Here is a 19,941-nt window from a genome sequence, read left to right as displayed (position 1 = left end):
TACAATCAATATACTTTCACATTTAAAACTGCATCAGATCTACTCAGTACACTGCAGTTTTATAATAAAATCAGCTGGTAGGCTGTAACAAATATATTGGAGAACTTGGCCGTCACACTTGTTTCTGGCTAGATAATCCAAGACAGCTGGGATCAAGTTTTTATCTGAGAAGTGGTCTATTACTTAATATGTAACTTTATTTAACAGAATGAAAAAATGTCAATGTAACAATTTTTTTTTCTACTGAAACACTGATGCAGAACATAAAATAATTCTAACCCAAATACCTACACCAAATTTATATTTTAAAAAATCTAGGGTGCCTAAACCTTTTGCACAGGACTGTACATACATACATACATACATACATTTAGAGAGAGAAACAGATAGAGACCGATGTATATATATAATGCTTTGCAGGAGTTATAGACTTGGTACATCCAACTATGCACAACAGTTGCCCCCGTCTGCTTATTAGCTAACTTTTGTTCAGAATGTTTTTTTGTAATTATTCTGAGACTGCATTAGACATGATATTTACATGCTACTGACATGTTTCAGAGAACAGCCCTTGTGCCCTGAAACGTCAGTGCCACGATGGTCCCTCTCCTCTCGTTTACACCTACAGTAGCCTACAATGGATGTGCGTCACAACGGACAGCTTTCCTCTGCACTGCGTCCATTAGCAACAGTTTCAGGTCGTCACACAGTTACACTGTTTCAATTAAGATTAGTACTAAATACGGTATTGCTATACTACTCACTAGCACACTACAAGGGTAATATATTATTTTGTTCTCTATTGAAAAACTAGAAACCACAGGCCCATTCTGAACCTGTCTCAACCCAGTGCTATCTTCGGTCAGGAGTACCCAACCTTGGTCCTGGAGAGTCGCACGATTCGCTGGGTTTTTGTTTCCACCAAGAAAAAGCAGCAACCAGTTCAGGCCCTAGAAACCAGGTGAGATGCGTTAACATTGAATTCAGCTGCTTCGTCTATTCACTCAAGTGCTGCGTAGAAAACCGCCAGCTCTCCAGAACCAGGGCTGGCCACCACTCCTGCTTTAGGTCGTATCAAGTATCTTGCTCAGTAAGCACACGGATCTATTTGAAGGGGGGGGGGGGGGGGGTAACATTGTAAACAGCTGCCTTGCTGGTGCTGGGGAGGGAGTTCGTTTTTACGAAGCACAGCGTGCGGAAGATACCGAGCGAACGCCCCCCATCTCCCCGACCCTCCCTCCCTCCCACCCACGCCAATCACTAGGAAGAGGAGGAGAAAGGGGTGGAGCCGGGGCCGCGGTTGGCCGACTTGACGATGGTGATGACGCTGGTGGCGGCCACCTTCCCCGGAGAGAGGGGCCCGCGGGCCACGGTGCGGGCGAAGCACTGCAGGGCCTCGTACTTGGCCCTGAGCGCGTCCAGCTCCAGCCGCATGCTGGCGTTCTCGCGGGCCAGCTTGTCCACCTCGCGCTGGAGGTCGGTCTTCTGCCGCTCCAGCTCCTCCTTCTGCGTCACGCGCTTGATGCGGCAGCTGGCGGCGTAGCCGCGGTTCTTCAGCGTGCGGCGGCGCTGTTTCAGACGCGCCATGTCGTCCTTGTTGAGGCCGCGCAGGTGCTGGTTGAGCTCACGCACCGTCATGGCCACCAGCTCATCGTCGCTGAGGGCGGGGGCATTCTCGCCCGCCTCCTTCTTTACCTGGGGGGGTTACATTTACATTACAGTTTTGTCATTTGGCCGATGCTTTTAGTCCAAAGCGACTTACAAGTGCATAGATTCTTCCACAGGTTAAAAGCATCAAATCCATAACTCGTAAAACACGCATGACGGGCTGTTCTAAACAAAAAGACAATAGTCATAGTAAGTGCATTTTTAATAAGGGTTAGGGTTAGACAAGAGGGATATCAGAATAGGGGGCGGAAATCAGGAGGGTATAGTCTGAAAAGGGGTGTTTTAGTCTGCATAGAAAAATGGGAAGGGATTCTGCTGTCCTGACAGTGGTAAGCAAGTCATTCCACCACTGAGGAACCAGAACGGAAAACAGGATTCTCACAGTTGTTGCACACTGTGAGAATCAATCAATCAATCAATCAAAATTTATGTAGAACTTTTCATACAATTGAATGCAGCATAAAGTGCTTCACATAATGTAACATATAAAATAATCAAACAAATCAAGCAAAATAAACAAATCAAACAGTGTGATCAAAAACAAGGACAACGATGATGTGTGTAAAACAGGTTGAAAATTGGTGGAATACAGATAGTTACACTCTTGTATGGCCAGGATAGCCTTTTTATAAATTCTAGTCTTTTCTCTCATTGCTGGTGTGGTACACAAACCCGGCGTCTGAAAAATTGCAGCTTTTCAAGAAATTGGGAACATCGTTTTTGCTTTGCATTTCATTATAGACAAGTTTCAATTACCAAGATTAGGACTGGGTTCAGTTTGGGAAATGAATTGAAATGCAATTAATTTATATGGAAAATCATCATGGGCCATTTCTCATTTCACAAAAAGAATTTAATTTGATTCCATGCCCTAATTTAACCTTGTTAGATGCATATAATGTTAGTATTACAGGACCATGAAACATTTCTTATTATGCAAGCTTTCTATTGAACTCCAGTGATTAAAATGGAGCTACAGGGATTTATGATACAGATGCTGTTTTTTTTATCTAGTTCTGGTCTCTGGCCTGGTGTCGTGGTGACTCGTAATTTTCCATCTTGTATGTCATTCATTTTTATTTTTTAGTTTATATTTTTACAGGCTTAACTTTTTACGTTTTATTAATCTTGTGTAGTTCAAAACAGTTAGTTAAGAATGGATAAATAAAACAATTATTCAGGACTTTATCGCCAGTGTGGTTGATCACAAGCATGTTTACCTTTAATGCCTTGCTTGCCTTAAAATTCGACGTCATACCCTGCATGCATTCAGCTGGCCAGAATCCTTCAGGAAGATAGCTGGAAAACAAATAAGAGAGGGACATGGGCAAATTCTATTAGTTTCACTTCAAATCATATTACTCTCAAAATGCTGTGTGTAAGGCAGGTTAGAAATTGGTGGAATACAGAAGAATGTCACACACGTATTCTCTCTTTCCCTCTAGCCTGTTGCAGGTACGCCTGATTTGCTCATTTGCGACAGATACAGTAACTGTACTGAGTAAAACCCGGAACCTTCCCAAGTCTGGAACGAGGACTCTTCTGGGTTTTCAGCGCAATCTTCCAGCTAACTTGATAATCCATGACTTATCAAGCTGTCTTACTTTTGTGGTTTGTCTGTCAGTTCTAGTTCTTTTTTTCTTGTTTTTGTATTTTAGGACTTGGCACTTCATCCTACGGCCGCTGTGTGTTTTTCCCAGTGCAAATAATAATTTTTGTTCTTTTTGGCCCGACTACGAGCCTTGATATTTTTTGTTGTTTGGGTATTTTCTGTATTAATAAATCCACTTTTGGTCATGTAATTCTTGGGTCCCTGACCTTTATATTGTTAGCCACAGCCTACGAGGTCGTAACAAAAACAATAAATATTACCGAGTTGTCTAAAACTTTTATAATATAAACCTGCCGGCAGATGTCAGTGTTGCGCTGTGAGAGACACCAGACATAGCCATCTGTTTGCAGCTGAAGTGTCCTCGCATGTGGTTCGCTACTAGGCCTCTGTAACTGGAGCAAGAATAGGTCGCCACACTCGCCACGAGGCTGCTGTGTTATTTGTCTCGTCTCTCATCCCGGGCTATTTTTGTCAGAGAGGTTTTTTGTCTGATCTCTCGAGCTATTTATATATACCGGAGAAGTTTTTTTTAATCGACGTTGCTGCAGTTGATTACAATCGTTGGAGGAGTGCCAGGCTGGAAACAAAGTGCCCACTTTGTCTTTTGAAACAGAGAGCTGCTGTCCACGTTCCACTTCAGGGCCCAGTCTCTCCTTTCAATGCAAGACCGCTGCTATGGAGATACCCAAAGCATACTGCGGCAGCGACAAAGGGTGTGGGAGAACAAATCACATGGCCCTCCAAACATTAAAGAAGACCATAACCGTAGCGAACACATGGCATGAATTATCAGCCTTAATGCACTTTAGAGACCTGAGGAGTGATATAGGCTTACCCAGCAGGTGGCCTGATCTGAAGGAATGAACACTACATACAATATTAAAGACAAGGTCAGAGCACACATGTGTACATCTATAAACGATACGATACCACATACGCGCCAATGATTTGTGTCGTTTTTATCTCCTGACCACACACACCGTATCATCTTGGACTTGCCTGAGGATGAAGTGATATGTTTAATCAATCAGGGGCTCATTTAACAGCTATAGTTAAGGAAATTGGCAAACTTCATTATATAATAATATATTTGTTGTATACGCAGATATCTATGCCCTGTCTTATAATAATCTGACCAAGCGATGCATTTCGCATAACCGGACTTTCATGATAATATCGGCTAATTGGTTGAGTGAAAGAGGCATATTGCAGATAGGACGTGACAAATAAGAAACCCAGTCAACCGCAACTTATAAAAATATAATCGTGTGTAATTTTAGTCAGCCTATTGTATAGATTCCTTTATTGATCTATATTCAATATTTTTCTGTCAGGCTAATTTTTAAAGATGACACGTTATTCTTCCATTTTGGCTCATAAAAAGGAACTAAAGATACCATTATAATTGTGAGCATGATATAATTTGAATTTGATTAAATAAAGATTTTATTGTTTCTCAAAATGATAATTGTGACGAGGAAACGTATAAAAATGGCTCAAGACGGGGAAGAATATGCCTACAATATTACCAAACTGGTTACCTCAGTGTCTAAAGATACGAAACTGATTAGGCTGTGTCTATTTACATTCAACTATTTGTTCGAAATCCATGCGTCCTGCGAGATAATTTTTTTTTCCCAGGAATTGATACGTCACCAGAAAAAATAAAATAAAAACCTCGCGTATGTTAATATGCTATACAATGGCCTTCACAAGCCCCCGTTCATGGTAAGTACAAGAAGGTGATGGCGGCGATGTAAAGCCGTACATATTTGCACACGAACAGATTGGAACATTCCAGAAGCTAAAGTGTCATGGAGACATTGTTTCCCCGGCGCGGTCATTGTTGTATTTTTGCTGTGAGACGACGTTCGTTATCGGGCTCAGGGCCGTGGCCTGAAAGAGAAAGACAGACCCTGTTGCATTGAGCTTTCATCCCTGCATGTCCTTACTTAACTCCGTCCGTTATATTTAGAGCGGAGCGATGACAGCGATTTGTGCCAGCTCGACGATTTGAGAGCAGCGTTGCTACATTAGGCAGTGGATTAGTCTTTCCGCGACCGCTTTGAGACGAGCTTAAGGCATCCAGTTGACGGGACTTCATTGGTTTATTCATATGGGAAGTTGAAGATTGCCCCATATTCAACGAATGAAACACCGTCATAATGTAGCTTGCGTTAGGCCAATTGCATTATATTATTTATTTACCTAGCCGATGTCCTTATCGGATGCTGACTTGCACATCTTACAGCACATTTCACATTTTAATTCATTTATACCCTACAGTTGGGTATTAACCCCTTAAGTATCACCCCTTTTCTTGGCACAAGCTGACAAAAATTACATACCCAAAATAAAATGGTTTGTTGTAAAATGTCTATCTTTTTTCACATAAAACCTTAAAAACTGTTTTTGCCGATGTTCTTTTATGCAAGCCTAACAAATTATTCACTGTTGAAATGTCATGAGCTAAAATGCTTTTTAGTCGTCACTTCAATAACATGCCCGAAGTCGGTTATTTCATGAGCTGAATGTATACTGCATTTTCTTACACACGGGTGGGGGTAACGCATTTTCTCTGCAACACCGTTAAAATACTGGTCAGAGACGGTTCTACTTGGGCTCATTGTTTTCGAGAGAGCCTATACAATACGTAGATAATAGCATTTTTATGTACAAGTACTTTTGTTGAAGCATACAGCGTTGAAACGGACAATGATAATTGCTCCAGAGGAAATTCTAAGTCAACAATGGACATTCTATCAATGTTTCTCTGGGTTTTTAGAATGAGAAACTATTATGCATTTGGTCCACTGGACACTTGTTGTGAAAAGGACACTGACATTACCTTATTACCTTATTTCTTGTCGTATGTGGATTTCCAAAATGCAGAAAAGGTGAGGTCCCCCACACAAAATGTCACAAAATAAGGTGCAGTTGTCGCTAAAGCAATGGCATCTTAAAATAGGTTATATAGATAGAACCATGAGTTTTAACGCTCTCAAATGGTATCTCCTGTTAGTGATTGAAAATTACACCCTGAAAAAATGAATGAATGCAAAAAAAAAAACCTTACCTCACTGGGCAGGTGAGACATAACGGGTCAACATATTCCCAAAGTTTAGTGAAATAGACAAGTTTGGTTTCAAGGCTGTTTACTAATATTACATCTGGCTCATATTATTTTGTACAGAAAGTTTAAACGTCAAACAGAAACAGTTCCTTTGAAAGCAGGTGCAAATGGATATTCTTGAGCATGGAGGCCCTTTCTTATTTGGTTTTATTGCATGTAGTGAGTGACCTGAAATGTAATTATCAATAATTCATAATCAGATTAATTCCAGGCCTGCTTGCTCATGAATTTTCATGAAAAGGCTACAGTGGTAGAGAGCAGCCGTTGGTAGAACTCCTGCAGAAACATGAAGGAGAGTTGTATCATTGTAGAAGATGAACTGTCTTTGGCAGTATGTTTATATATACAGTACATGTGTTTATGGTCTCTCTTCCAGCACCGAGCAGTCCATCTGCTTTGCCTAGTGTAAACCACATTGGTGTTGTGTCTGCTTATTCATTTCCTTATGTTACCATAAGGATAGGATAATTGTCTGACTAGCTCCACAGATACACCATATCTTGACACTGATAGCACACAGAAGGACTGTTACATCACTTTTCCTCTGAAATAGCGAGGAAAAGAAAAGTTAGTGATTGTAATTAGTCATTGCCTGGCAGAGTTTAATTTCATTTTCCCCGTGGACACTTTTCTGAAGTCGTATCTGAGTTCATCCAGTAAATCTTGCGTCAAGGCTTGAAACGTTTCTCAGTTCCGGGAAAAAGGAAAATTTGCGTCAGGCTGCCTGCAGTCGGCCAATCAAAACCGTGCGGAGGAGGGAGAGAGCACGAGAAAATTCCTAGACAGCAGCTTGGCTCCGAGAGCCTGTTTTCAGAAAAGGTTGCATCAGGGGGAGACCCTGTGTGGCTTTCCCGAGCAGGAAAAATACCCTCCTCTCTGCGAGGGGCCTCACATGTTACTGAAAAGTTTTAGAGGCCTTCTTGTTTCCTTGGAATTCCCTAATTCGCTGGGTTCCACTTTCCAAACACCCCTCCCTGCTCTCCAATCTTCTCTTTACCTCCTTTGAGAGGCAAAACACTAAAGTCCCAAAGGGCCAAGTCCCTGCTTTTATTATGGCTTCCGCAGAAACAACAGGCGTGTTTTACGGCTCTAAACCGCCTTTGACTCATGGGGCCGGAGAAATCTCTGGAACATTGGTTTCCTTCAGGCAGTTCTCAGCGGTAGAATAGAGAGAGTCACAGAGACTTTTTTCAGCCATGGAAGATGGGTGGTAAATGTTCACACTCAGTAAAATGTCCAGTGTTAATTTGACTCTAACAGTGATATTTTACTGTGCACACACACAAACACACACACACACACACACACACACACACTTAAGAGTGTAGACCTGCTTTTATTCACAACATACTTTAACGGGGTAGGGAGTGTCTAGAAGACAGACAATCCCAGTGAAATGTTGCTTGGACATATTTTGCATGTACATATCTGCCTTGCAGGGGAAATGTAATGTTTGCCTGCTACATTGGATTTCTTTTTCCAGAAATAGTTAAATAAAACTTTTTTTAAATTGTCTGGTAGATGATTAATAACAGCTCAGAGAAACTTGGTGCTTAATGCCAAAAACACTAATGGAAACAAAAAGTATTCAAGTGTGAAATTAGACCCACCATCAGACTTGCAAAGAATGTGTGCAGAATTCTGATGCCTGTCAGATATTTTACATAATCTGATCTGCATAATTTAAAACAAAGGCTGCATAGCAATACTGAAAAGTAATGATTTCAGTGAACCTAACAGGGAGATGAAATAACTGAGCAAACAAGACTACCACACACAGTAAGATAACATGTCAACTTATCGCTGGAGTGGGGTTATTAGTTGAGACACATAAAGCACTTTATGGATTAAAACAGTCTCTCGATCACTTTTTCAGGCTCCTGATTGGCTCTCGGCAAACACAGTCTTCTTAACCTCGTGCTGCAGTCACACCGCAGGAAACCAAAACAGTCGGAGGTCTATATTTGAAAACAGGAAGTAAACCGTATAAAAATACATTTAAAAAAAAAGGCTGACTGTCATGGGAGATGTGACCATTGCGTCATCGCCCGTTATCGGGTCACGTAGGCTACATCATGCGGGCAGCAGCGGTGATGCAGAGAGCCAACACGTCCAGAGAGCTGACACAACACAATGCTGTGGGCTTCTGACACACAAGAGTAGGCCTAGCTCTGGTCTCATCGCGCATGATAACACCACCTTGACTCTTGTTTTCCACAGAGATGTTCTTCCTCCTAGTCATACTTTAAAACTGCCATCTCATTCTCTGTGGTGGAAAAATAAGCAATATTTCTAAAAAGGTGTTTTTAGCCATCTAAATTAAACAGTGGATGTCACTGAAATAATTGATATCACTCTTGTTAACACTGCATAGTGACAGGACCTCAACAGCTAAAGGCAAACCCCAACAGCTCAGGGTGAGAAGCTAATGAAACGTGCAAAAACACAAACAAAATCCCCTTTGACCAGCACCTGATAGCATTTTTTTTGGTTTTGAACCAAAGTAGTGGATAAACTTTTTTCAATATCATGGTTATAATGTATACATCTATGAATGCTTGTTGCCTCTCATAAACACTTCATAAAACACTTTCAAAAATACCCTTCTTCTGGTTACATTTATCCTGCCTGTGTCTCCCCAAAAGCAAGCTAGCGTTCAAATTCCACAACTAAAAGACACATAAAATAGGAATAGAAGGCAGGTCTGCAGCGTAGACAGCGATTCACAGGCACAGAACTACGGGCCCCTGATTCCACGGTTTTGGGTAAACAGGTCCGAGAGTGGCTGGCTCGCTCCGCCCACGCACGGCTTACTGCGCTGCCGCGAATACACAGCATTCCAGTGCGCAGAGCCTCACTTAACCTTGACAGAGAAACTCCAGACAGAGCCTCCGTGATCAAAGCTGGCAGAAGCTCATTTCGTCATCCCTACTGGATACGCTGTTTGGTGTGACTTATAAACGTCGACTCGACAGCGATCTTCAGAAGTCTCCATTTAATCTTTTGAAATATATTAATGAGTATTATTTCTAATTCTCTGGCATTGACTGCACTACTCTCCATCAAATACAGGACACAAAAGGAACCATTAAAACATTAATAAGTCACTGCAACACAGTGTGCAAAAAGTCGTACTTTATAGCTCTGGTTTCATCATCAGACTTTTCACAGAGGGAAGTAGACCTGTGTTGAAAGTCAAAATGACATTTAACATTGTTTTTTCCAAAATGGCCAAGTGTTACTTTTCAGTTCCTTCAATCCTTATTTGTTTCTTTTAATCTTTCTTTCTTTCTTTTTTCTGGAGCTCACATGCAACATGCTCACATGCTCTGCAGCAATGTTCATTCCCATACTTCATTTTGGAGCTACAGATGCACAGCATACTGTATATCCCTTCATGTGGACTTTCTACTTTACCTGCTAGTTCAATTGCTCAACTGTTACCAACTCAACCCATAGATCACGCTGAGACCTGATGAAAAAGAAAGCTTAAGTAACATTTTTTTACATAATACAAGTGTCTCGGATGACAAAAACATGTTGCAGTGAAAATATTTTCCTTTTTTGTCCCCTTGTGTTAAGAGAAATGCTGTACAAAGCTCAGGGAGGTAATGTCCTCGTTTGAGGACGTAGGGTCCCTGGAGATGAAGCCAGCGGAGGATGGGCATCCCCCCTATAGCCGGGTCCCTCCTGAGATTTCTTCCCATAGGGAAACCAAACTTGTCTATTTCACTAAACTTTGGGAATATGTTAACCCATTATGTCTCACCAGCCCAGTGAGGTAAGGTTTTTTTTTTTGATATACCGTTTGAAAGCATTAAAACTCATTTTTGCATAGGTCATACAGCAATGTCATCTATGTCTAAAGTGCTGTGATATTTATTCTGTGATATTTAGTAGGGTATAAATGATAGCAATGGGTGAATAGTGACCTCATAAGGCAAAATAGAGTGAGAATTAAGGGAAACAATATACAATTCCATTACAAAAAACTAAACAACACTGTTATGAAGCATGGTTCATTTTGTCATTGAAGGATCTGCTTTGATTTTTATAAAATGTATGTAAGTTATGAACAATTGAAAGCCAGGCAATTATCAGGAAAAGGACCTTGTAGTTACAGTAAGCTCGTCAGAGACGGGAAACCCTGCTGTGCTGTATTCTCAGATGCCTTTGAAGTTCTGTAGTTGTTACTTTACTTCTTTACTTGCACAACACTATTACCCAGCTGTCACTAAAAGTGACAGAAAAAATGTTGTGCAAGAACAGAAATATTTTAGTCTTTTGCAACAAATTCTCAGGCAAAGCTAGGGATAAAGCTAACTTTGCGAAGGTTTCATCTGTGCCATTGTCTCTGTCTCCCCACGCTGAAAGGAGGGACAGGGGTCCCCTTCCCCTCTTCAGAAGTCTGCTCTCCGAGTTTTGGGCAACATTACGTAAAGTGAGAGCATAGCACAGCCGTGAGTCACGCTGTTTTCTGGTGGTCAGGCCCAGCACAGGCAGTGAGGAATTACGCCCTCGCTGCTGAAAAGAAAATTGGAAAAAATAACAATCCTGGAAAATCCAGGATGTTTTTACCGGACGGAAGGAAAAGCTTGAGGATGCGTGGACACGGTGGGCCTGGCCGCTAGCTTGGTCCTGGCTGAAAAGGCAGAGGAGAGGAAGACATCTGCTCCCTTCTACCTTCCAAACCCAGTCGCACAGACTGAAAGGAATGCCAGGCATGTTAAGAACGGAGGAAAATATGACCATTTCACACATCAGGGGAGGCCGGTTCGCAGAGATTCACACAAACCCCAAGGGGTTATGGAGCGCAGAGCGATAGCGAACGCTAGCAAGAAGTGTTCGGGCTCCTCTGTTTTCCGTCTGCACTTCATCCATATGTGAATGTTTGGAATTAATCCAGTACAGAGGGCTAAGATTACAACAACAATAACAAAGTTGGCCATTGCTAATTGCCGCACCTTATCATTTCTGAGGATGTAATGCCTACTTTAATGCGTGTGGGTACACATTCCTCTGGAATGGTAGACCGTAAAAAAAAAAGAACATTCCGTCGATCAACCGGAGGTCCACGTCACTAGAGGAGGGTGCGCTAGGACGAATCAGTGCAGCTTACCGTCGAATCTCGCACGCTCATTCCCCCTCCGTGTTCCCAGACCATAAAGCGGTGAAGGAATCGGTCTTGGATCCATTAAGCCATTCGCTGAGGCGGGGAAGAGCCGCATGCAAATTCTGGGAAATGGCCCTAACGGCTTGGGACCATATGCTGAGTGCTGAAGAAGGGAGAGCCTTTCCCCACGTGCCCGGACATGTTCGTCCCCGCCGTGCTGTTTTCACTGAGACGGAGGTAAATGTTTTGACAGCGCTTGTTTTTTCCCCCTCTGAAAGCAGTTCAGGATGACGCTTCAAATGGCATCCTTTCGCTCATTGGACTGCGCTTTATCTGAGAAAGAGAGATAATGTATCTCTTTTCAAACTTTGGCCGTATTGCGCTTTTGAGTTTGCATGAATCACTCCACAATCGTGCCATTTCACTTTCAGAGCAACCGTTTACTCATCTCTCTGAAACCACACTTACTACTGGAAGGCATTAGCCATCACCACATCAACTGAGTAGACCTCAGATTGGGAGTTTCAACGTGAATCTGGCCTCTTTGAAGAGTTGTGAGAACATTTCACATTTGTAGACGACAGCATTTTATGCATCGTTTTCAAGGCTAACTTCCTGAAAACCGCACTTTCTCTGAGAATGCAGGCACTGCCCTGCCGTGTCTCTTGAATCTCATTCAATAATCTGCGGACTATGAGAACTGCTAAACTTTAACTTGTACAGAAACCTCCGCTGTTGTGGCCCTGGTTTCCTACGATAAGGCACTGCGCCAACGCGTCTTCTCAAAAAGGAGCAGAATGCTGGGGGGTGGAGGCCACCACAACAGACTCTTTTTTGCCAGTGACTCATACACTGTCAGAATAAAACCAGCCGCTCACTGTACAACAAAACCAAACTCGGTCAGTTTCTGATGAGAACCTGCTTCCATGTCTCCCACATAGATCACAATGACAGCAAAGGTCAAACGTCACATAATTTGATCTCTGGCCAGAGACGTAGAATCAGTGTAGAAACATGACAACAGCTATGGTTGTCTGTGTGTGCGTGTGTGTGTGCTTGTATCTGTGTGTGTGTGTGTGTGTGTGTGTGTGTGTGTGTGTGTGTGTGCGCGCATGCGCAAATGCCTGGGTGTGTGCGTGTGTGTTTTGTTAAAATATTTCCTCTTTTTCTCTAAATCTAAAAATTAGGATGGAGGTCTTTTTGGAGTAGCGTCGTGCTTTCTCAAATTCACTGCTGCCTGTAGTTCAGAGCTGATTGGTTTTCACCCTGCCCTCTTCCAGCATGGCATGTGCTTTCCGATCGAGGAACTGCTACTGCTTGAGATCCAAGGACAACATCACAGGTGCTTACTCTGATATTTCTACATTGAGCGTCGAGACGAGTCAAGTCATGATTGCACAATAAATAAATATCTGGACCGCAATCCAGGTCTCCAGTTCATCAATACTGAGTGCCAACACACATACTGTAACATCTTCCACTGCCCTCTGCAATATTCCCCTGACCAATGATTAGCACTACATCTTTCAGATGTAATGAAATGGCAGAGGAAAATCTTAACATGTGTTACAATAAAAATGAATCATATATCAAACATATGACTCAACTTTCCTACAGAGGTGTCGCTTCAATTTGACCAGAATAAACTGTTATGGGTCATACTTGAACTCTTGGCACACACACACACACACACACACACACACACACACACACACACACACACACATATGCATCTATTCTATGCATCAGAACACTTCTGGTGAGGAAAGCACATATGCATCCCACAGAAGTCAAACATAACTGTCTTGCCATATACATTTTCACTATGCAGAAAAAACTATGAGAGTAAAAAAAAAACTATAAAGCATACCAATACATATTGCAGTATTTCTCTCACGTGCTATACGACACCCATGTTAGCTATTACAACAAATGAAAATACAAACAAATGAGTATGCAAATAGGTGAGGTGTACTACTACTACTACTACTACTACTAATAATAATAATAATAATAATAATAATAATAATAATAATAATAACAGTGTTATTACATTGTACACACTTGTGTTAGTATATAATTAAAACTGCATTACAAAGTGTTGACCGCTGTGGCCTAATCTTAAATGTAAATATCCTATCGCCTATTGTCACTGAAACGTCGAAAGCTGTTCAAATCCGAATGGTGTTTTATTCTTGGATTTTCTTTACGAATATGGATCACTGAGCCACTTCTCTGTTCGACACAATCCTGTTCAATTTTAAATACCACGCCTCCCCGCTCCAAGACTCTCGAAATAATCAACGCACGGAGACACTTGTTATAGCCTAGGAAAACGCACTGATCCTACAAGTTGCTATGTTTCCAACAGTGGACACGACGCGTCATACTTCATTCTTTATGGCCGACCCCTTTCCGCTTTCTTCTTGGTGGTCTCCTTGAATATCGTGCCCTTTGTCCTAGAATTCCCAAAAGCAGACCACGTGTTGTTTTCTTATGGCGTAATGTAAAAAAAAACTACATTAGCCGACCGACTCGATTATATCCCCTGCTAGCCAGTGTTATAACGTAAACTACCCCGTAAGTTAAAACTCGTTGCAATAATAGGCTACAAAAACATTTAAAGCTTTTTCAATTTTTCTCGTAATTCATATTTTCGAGTCGACAAATTTATCAAAGTGCTGTCCAAAATATTAACTTAAATATATTTTTTAAATTAATGTATTTAAACCAAAAGCTACCAGAATTCGGGTCGTTTATTTCGATTAATGAAGAGATGAGATGATCCTTCTAACACGTGTTCACATGAGTCGCTTATGATAAGACCAGCGGTTTTGTTATTACAAAACTTTAGCAAAATTATTTATTTCATATTTCGTCTGTTATTTGTAACGAAATATTGATCAACACTTTAATTGGTTCGTATCTTTACTAATCATGCGAATTCCATGCTCCTCACATACATTGTTCCAGCATTCTTCGAACCTTCACGTAAACATCAGCACCTCAACCAGGAATTTCAAAATACGGTAACTATCAAAAAGCTCGTACACCTTACCTTGTGAACGCGGATAGCTTGTATCGGGATTGCGCAATTCTCGAGCTGTGATCGGTTACGAGCCGTAGTTTGTTGTTACAACCGGGAGAACGCTTCCAGCAACCGAACCGAAATGTATCCCAAATCTAAATTAACTACAAAACAACAACAATGTATCAGCATTCCACTCCGTGCTTCCGCAAGCATTCACGTCACTGACTCCTCGTGACCGCCCCCTCCATTCATGAAAATAACTTTATGCTGACGTCAGCCAGGCGGGAAACTAGGGAAGCCAGAAATAGCCCGGGGAGGTAGACGCAGCTGGCAAATACTTTATAAGTTGTTATAACATTTCGTTAGTCTTAAAGAATGACCAGAGCTAATTATTCTTCGTTAACAGTGTCCTTAAAACAAGCACTGTTCGTCGGCATCTGGGGTCTCCAATAAAACCACCACAGATATTTTGGCAAGTTGCCCGTTCACATGGCCACTTAGCCTACATTGAACCACGTTTTTGCGATTTGGAGAACTCTGAAACGCTACTTTCAGCCGCTTTACCATACGGAAGAGAAACGTGTAATTGGCCAGGGAACTTCCCTTGGGACATATGCCTTCTTTCGCTATGCCCTTTCCCCAATCCCCATCATCTGCTGACTAGCAGCTTTCATCTGCAGCCTACTTAGGGATGTCAGATTTGTCTTTTCTATTGGTGGAGCTCATGTGCTCAGACAAGATATCACTTTTCCTGGGAACACCGTCTGGAATGCAACAGTTGGCATTCAGAGTAAATATAGTTCTTGTAATATCAGAGGAAAATGACTAGGAGAACAGGAGGTATGTTTTAATATAGCTGCGGACATGCATATTTTCAGCTGAAGACTGCATAATAAAATGGAAACTGGTGGTATTGCATCCCAAGTGAAACCGTGTAAGATGGCTGCCAGAAATCTCTGCTAATGCATAACAAATGCAGAAGTATTGGCTGGCCAGCATGTTACATTCCATCAAGTTGCCACACATCACAAACTGTTGCCACAACCCACCACAAACTGGTGTACCAAACTACTGTACGCTATCATGTCCACATGTCCAGGACTACTACAAGAAGTATCTAACTTTGCTTATTGCTGTACTTGGTTATACTGTTAAATAAAGCAAGTTTAAGAATAAATGTGCCAATGGCTTTTCCGTGTTGCTCCTGGCTTGTCCACCGATGTCCCATGGGTCATGAGTATGGCGGGAACATGACATCAGCCGCGGCCTGAGGGGAACACCCTGTCCAAGCGAGCACAAGATGTTCTTCTCAACAGAACATTCTCACCAAATTCTTCCATCTTGATGTTTCATTCGCCTCAGTGAACACCATCTATGGCTTCTAATTCCACCTGCTGCAGTTATACTCCTGTGTATGCCGGTTTGCATTCTAACTTCCGACCACAATTGCAGTCCTAGAAATTTAACTGTTCAATTTCCTTACTTGGGTTCTTGTCACATATTGCGGGATTATTTACCGTCTAAAAACCAAGTTCTCACAGAAATAGCTATGCATGCCACGAAGAATAAAATTCACATTGTACTTAATATTGGAAACAATTACATACAGTACAAAAAAAAATTAAGGCTGACTGGCCAAATGAAACTAAGCATTTAGTAGCTAATGAAGAAACAAAACAAAACAAAAAACAAAAAACAACAAACGATAATGAGCAAAACCTGGGTTGCGTTAAGTTCAAGGAAAAAGTTATGAAAGAACTTACATGTGTTTAACAACCGTAATTGAGCAAGAGGTCAGCTTTGTGTTGTCTTGAGGGTCAAAAATGACCCGGCACTATGTTTAACAGAAAAAAAGCCCAAAATGATCTTTTTTAAACTTTTTGAAATTTGATGACAAAGTTTGTGATGAGTGACAGGTTGTTTCTTCATGCAACATATATTTGGAGTTTAAAATTCAATTAAGCTGCTTTATTTCAAGGGTTTAACGAGAGGTTCATTTTTTACCCTTTGGACAAGGGAAGTATATGGAATGTTAAGACTAAAAGGTTAACAAAAACCAGTATATACAGGGGTCCCCAAGACTGAGTTTGAGAACCAGCAGCTGTGGTATCGAGACTGGGTTCACAAACACCTTCTGCCCTGGGGACCCTGTGTTTGCTGGTTTTCATTCAAACCACTCAACTGGAACAGGCTGTTAACTGTCCTGAAGCGAACACTGCCTGTCATTTTGTTTTTATTTTAATCTGTAAAATCAGTCAATCAATGTTTTTTTGTTTTTTTCCAATGGGCTATATGGTAAATTAATCCATACATACCTCAGCTGACCAAATTATGTACTGACAAGTGACATTAGTGAAGCCACCATTGCTGAGAATATGGACACCTGTTCACCAAAGCTAAAGCAGTTGTGGTATTCAAAGCAAATGGCAAGACGCCTCCATGTGTTAAGTTTCAGGGAAAAAAATGTTAAATAACTTTTTGTTAACATTTGTTTTCAGATTAAGATTTGGTCCAGAGTTAAACTTAATCTGTGTCTGTGAAACCAGCCCCTAGATCACAGGGGTTTGATACTGATGCAAAAAGCACACCATTGCCATGTTAAATGAATTCATTTTGAGTTTCAAAGTTTTCAAATATGACTTCAAAAAAGACCCTGTAAATGCAATCCTTTTGATGACTTGATGACTTTAAGACTTCAGGTTTTAATACCAGTGCCCTCCAGAGAGATGCTTAAGGGAAATATTCAGCTGTATGAATGTCTAATGCAGTGGTCCTCACTCCTGGTCCTGGAGAGCCGCAGGGTGCGCTGGTTTCTGTTTTAACTTTAATATCAGCACTCAAATCAGAGCCAAGAAACCAGGTGAGGTCCGTTAACTGTGTAATCAACTGCTTTCATTGTTCAGTTAAGTGTGGAGTAAGAACAAAAGCCAGCACACCCTGCGGCTCTCCAGGACCAGGAGTGAGGACCACTGGTCTAATGCATAACATGTAAACTGTGCAAGTTGATCTGGATGAAAAAATGTCTACCAAGAAAATTAAGTTAATAAAAAATAAAAAATAAATGAAAATCATAATGTTGCATTTTGTCCCTGAGATCTGTACAGGTCTTCTTTGTAGGTTTCAATTATGTCAGTTCAATTTCTGTGAATGGGTAATTATGAAAACCTTGTGTTGCCTTTGTAATATTATAGTCATGTTCTTCCCCATTCTCTTGCCAGTTATTTTGCACTTGTTCATAAAGGATGCATTTTTGTCTCGTTACTAATTTCCTCCTCAAGGAACTGACTAATGGGTATGGAGCCTGTGTGACCTGGGCACTAAGCCATGCGGGTCTGTTTAACTGTAATGCCACCGATGAGTCATCGTAGCGCTGTTTTGAAGCGGCCTGCGAGTGTGATTTCTTACTGGGATGTGGGAGATTTTCATGGTCTGTGTATGTAAAGATGAGAGGAGAGAGGTTCTCGGGAAGATGAATAATCTGTTAAACCTTTGTGTTATGGATGGCTCATTCGAAATTGTCGCTTCAGAACCTGCTCTCATGTGCATTGCGGTACCCACATATTACGTCTAGGTGCGTGTCCATTTTTTGTTTGACCGTCATTCTCCCCATAAGGTGTGAATACAACAGCGCCATGGGTATATTTATTTGTGCTGTGATGCTTTGTGCCTAGTGATGGTATTCTAGATTTGAGCTGGTATAGTCCTGTGCAGACTGAGGCTATTGTTTGGAAAGTGTTCAGATGTGCATCAAAGCATAGAAAGAATTCCTCCTGAAAGCCCAAATTCAGATGAAATGTGTCCTCCAGATGTTGCATTTCTTGAGCCCCAATAATCCATCCCTGATCCTCGGTTGGTGAAATCCTAGATATATTATGTATACTGTATGTCTTCATTGGCCGTGACTCTAGATATGGGAGGCAGCTGGACCTGGAGGCTTATGGTGAGGTGGGAGTGCAGGGAAGATCAGAAAGGCTGTCTTACCTAAGTCGCTACATAAGGAAATTCAATTGATTGCAAGCTGTGTCCTTTTCCCCCATTGCTTTACATGTAGGTATGTTTCCACTCAATGCTTCCATTCCAGCTTTCCATGAACCATCTGTAGCAATGACACAAGGAATGTGAAGGATTCTGGGATGTGGTGAATGCCACGAAGGATAACAGCATAACCTATTTCTTGTCTTTTGCAAAGGTCAGTGTTTTATTGTGTACGGGTGCTATTTTTTCATGCGATTACCACAGGATGTGCTGTGGAGTGACATCGTTGGTGTGGACAGTGTAGCGGATTTCACCTTTTACCTCCATACTTTCGCCACATTGCAAGATACAGTGTAAGTCAGTATCAGTCGTTCACAGACTGTATGTCATGGTGTTGGCATTTCCTCTTGCTGACATGTCAGATAATAAGTGTCAGTTTCATGCTAGCGAATGTGTTCGGGTTTTTTTATTTTAATGGCTTCAGGTTTATGGTCACAATAATAACATATCTACAGCTGTTTCTGAGCTGCAATAGAAAACTGGTAAGCTGCCCACTATCTGTAGTTATCTCTTACCAGCTGCGTGGTAGTGTTATTTCTCTGAATGATTACTGTCCTGTCTGCACCCTTATCAGCTTGTGATTTGTGAACAGATATTATTCATCTGAAACTACTCACAAAATTGAGTAATTTCCTTTGATTTGACACTATAAATGTCAAAGCTATTTTAATATATGCAACATCTGTATCTTTCCTCCTACTGATTTAATTGTGCACATTTCTGTGTAAGCACGAATGTGAATTGGTTTTTCATGGCACATACAGTGGGCTCAACAAACAACAGATAATGATCTATATTTTATGGAAAATGATATACTTTTATTTCAACACATTTACTCTCATGTTTCAATATTTTTTATTTTGTTATTGTTATAATTATATATTTTTTTCTGAAAAGCACAAGTTATTGGCACCCCTAACAACTATTGTAAATAAAATCAAACAAAGTGAAATTGGCAATACGATTTCACTTAATCTCAGTCTCAAGGAATTATATTCTGTCATTGCATCACTTCTCCAGAGTATATAAAATGAGGTAACATGCATGCAAAAGCCCCTTGTCAGCATGGGAAAAGCCAAACAACTGTCAAATCAGAAGACAGTGGTAATTGAACATCACAAGTCCAAAATGGGCACAAAGAAATACATAAATGGTTAAACTTAGCTCTTTAAGGGCAATACAAAAAGGCATAAAACATGTGGAATGGCTGCAACCTTGCCAGGAAGAGGATGCAGGTGCATATTATCCCCACGGACGGGAAGGAAGATTGTGAGGGAGGCCATAAGTAACCCAAGGATCTCAGTGTAAGAATTTCAGAGGTTGATTGTGTCTTGCAGTTACCAACTCTA

At 41.3% G+C, this 19,941-nt stretch overlaps 1 protein-coding gene across 1 annotated transcript; it reads right to left on the bottom strand.

The window, feature by feature from the left end:
• Positions 1-1,260: 1,260 nt before the first annotated feature.
• mafk (v-maf avian musculoaponeurotic fibrosarcoma oncogene homolog K) lies at positions 1,261-14,736 on the bottom strand. The gene is made up of 3 exons (XM_061225000.1): positions 14,585-14,736; positions 2,889-2,967; positions 1,261-1,695 (listed from the first exon to the last, which is right to left on the bottom strand). Exons 2-3 carry the CDS (start codon positions 2,931-2,933, stop codon positions 1,261-1,263), a joined length of 480 nt encoding a protein of 159 aa, XP_061080984.1. The 5' UTR covers positions 2,934-2,967; positions 14,585-14,736.
• Positions 14,737-19,941: the final 5,205 nt, after the last annotated feature.

This window comes from Conger conger, chromosome 16 (assembly GCF_963514075.1).
Source record: "Conger conger chromosome 16, fConCon1.1, whole genome shotgun sequence".
Taxonomy (NCBI): Eukaryota; Metazoa; Chordata; class Actinopteri; order Anguilliformes; family Congridae; genus Conger; species Conger conger.
Note: the sequence above shows the minus strand (reverse complement) of the source record. Positions and strands in the feature narration are given on the sequence as shown.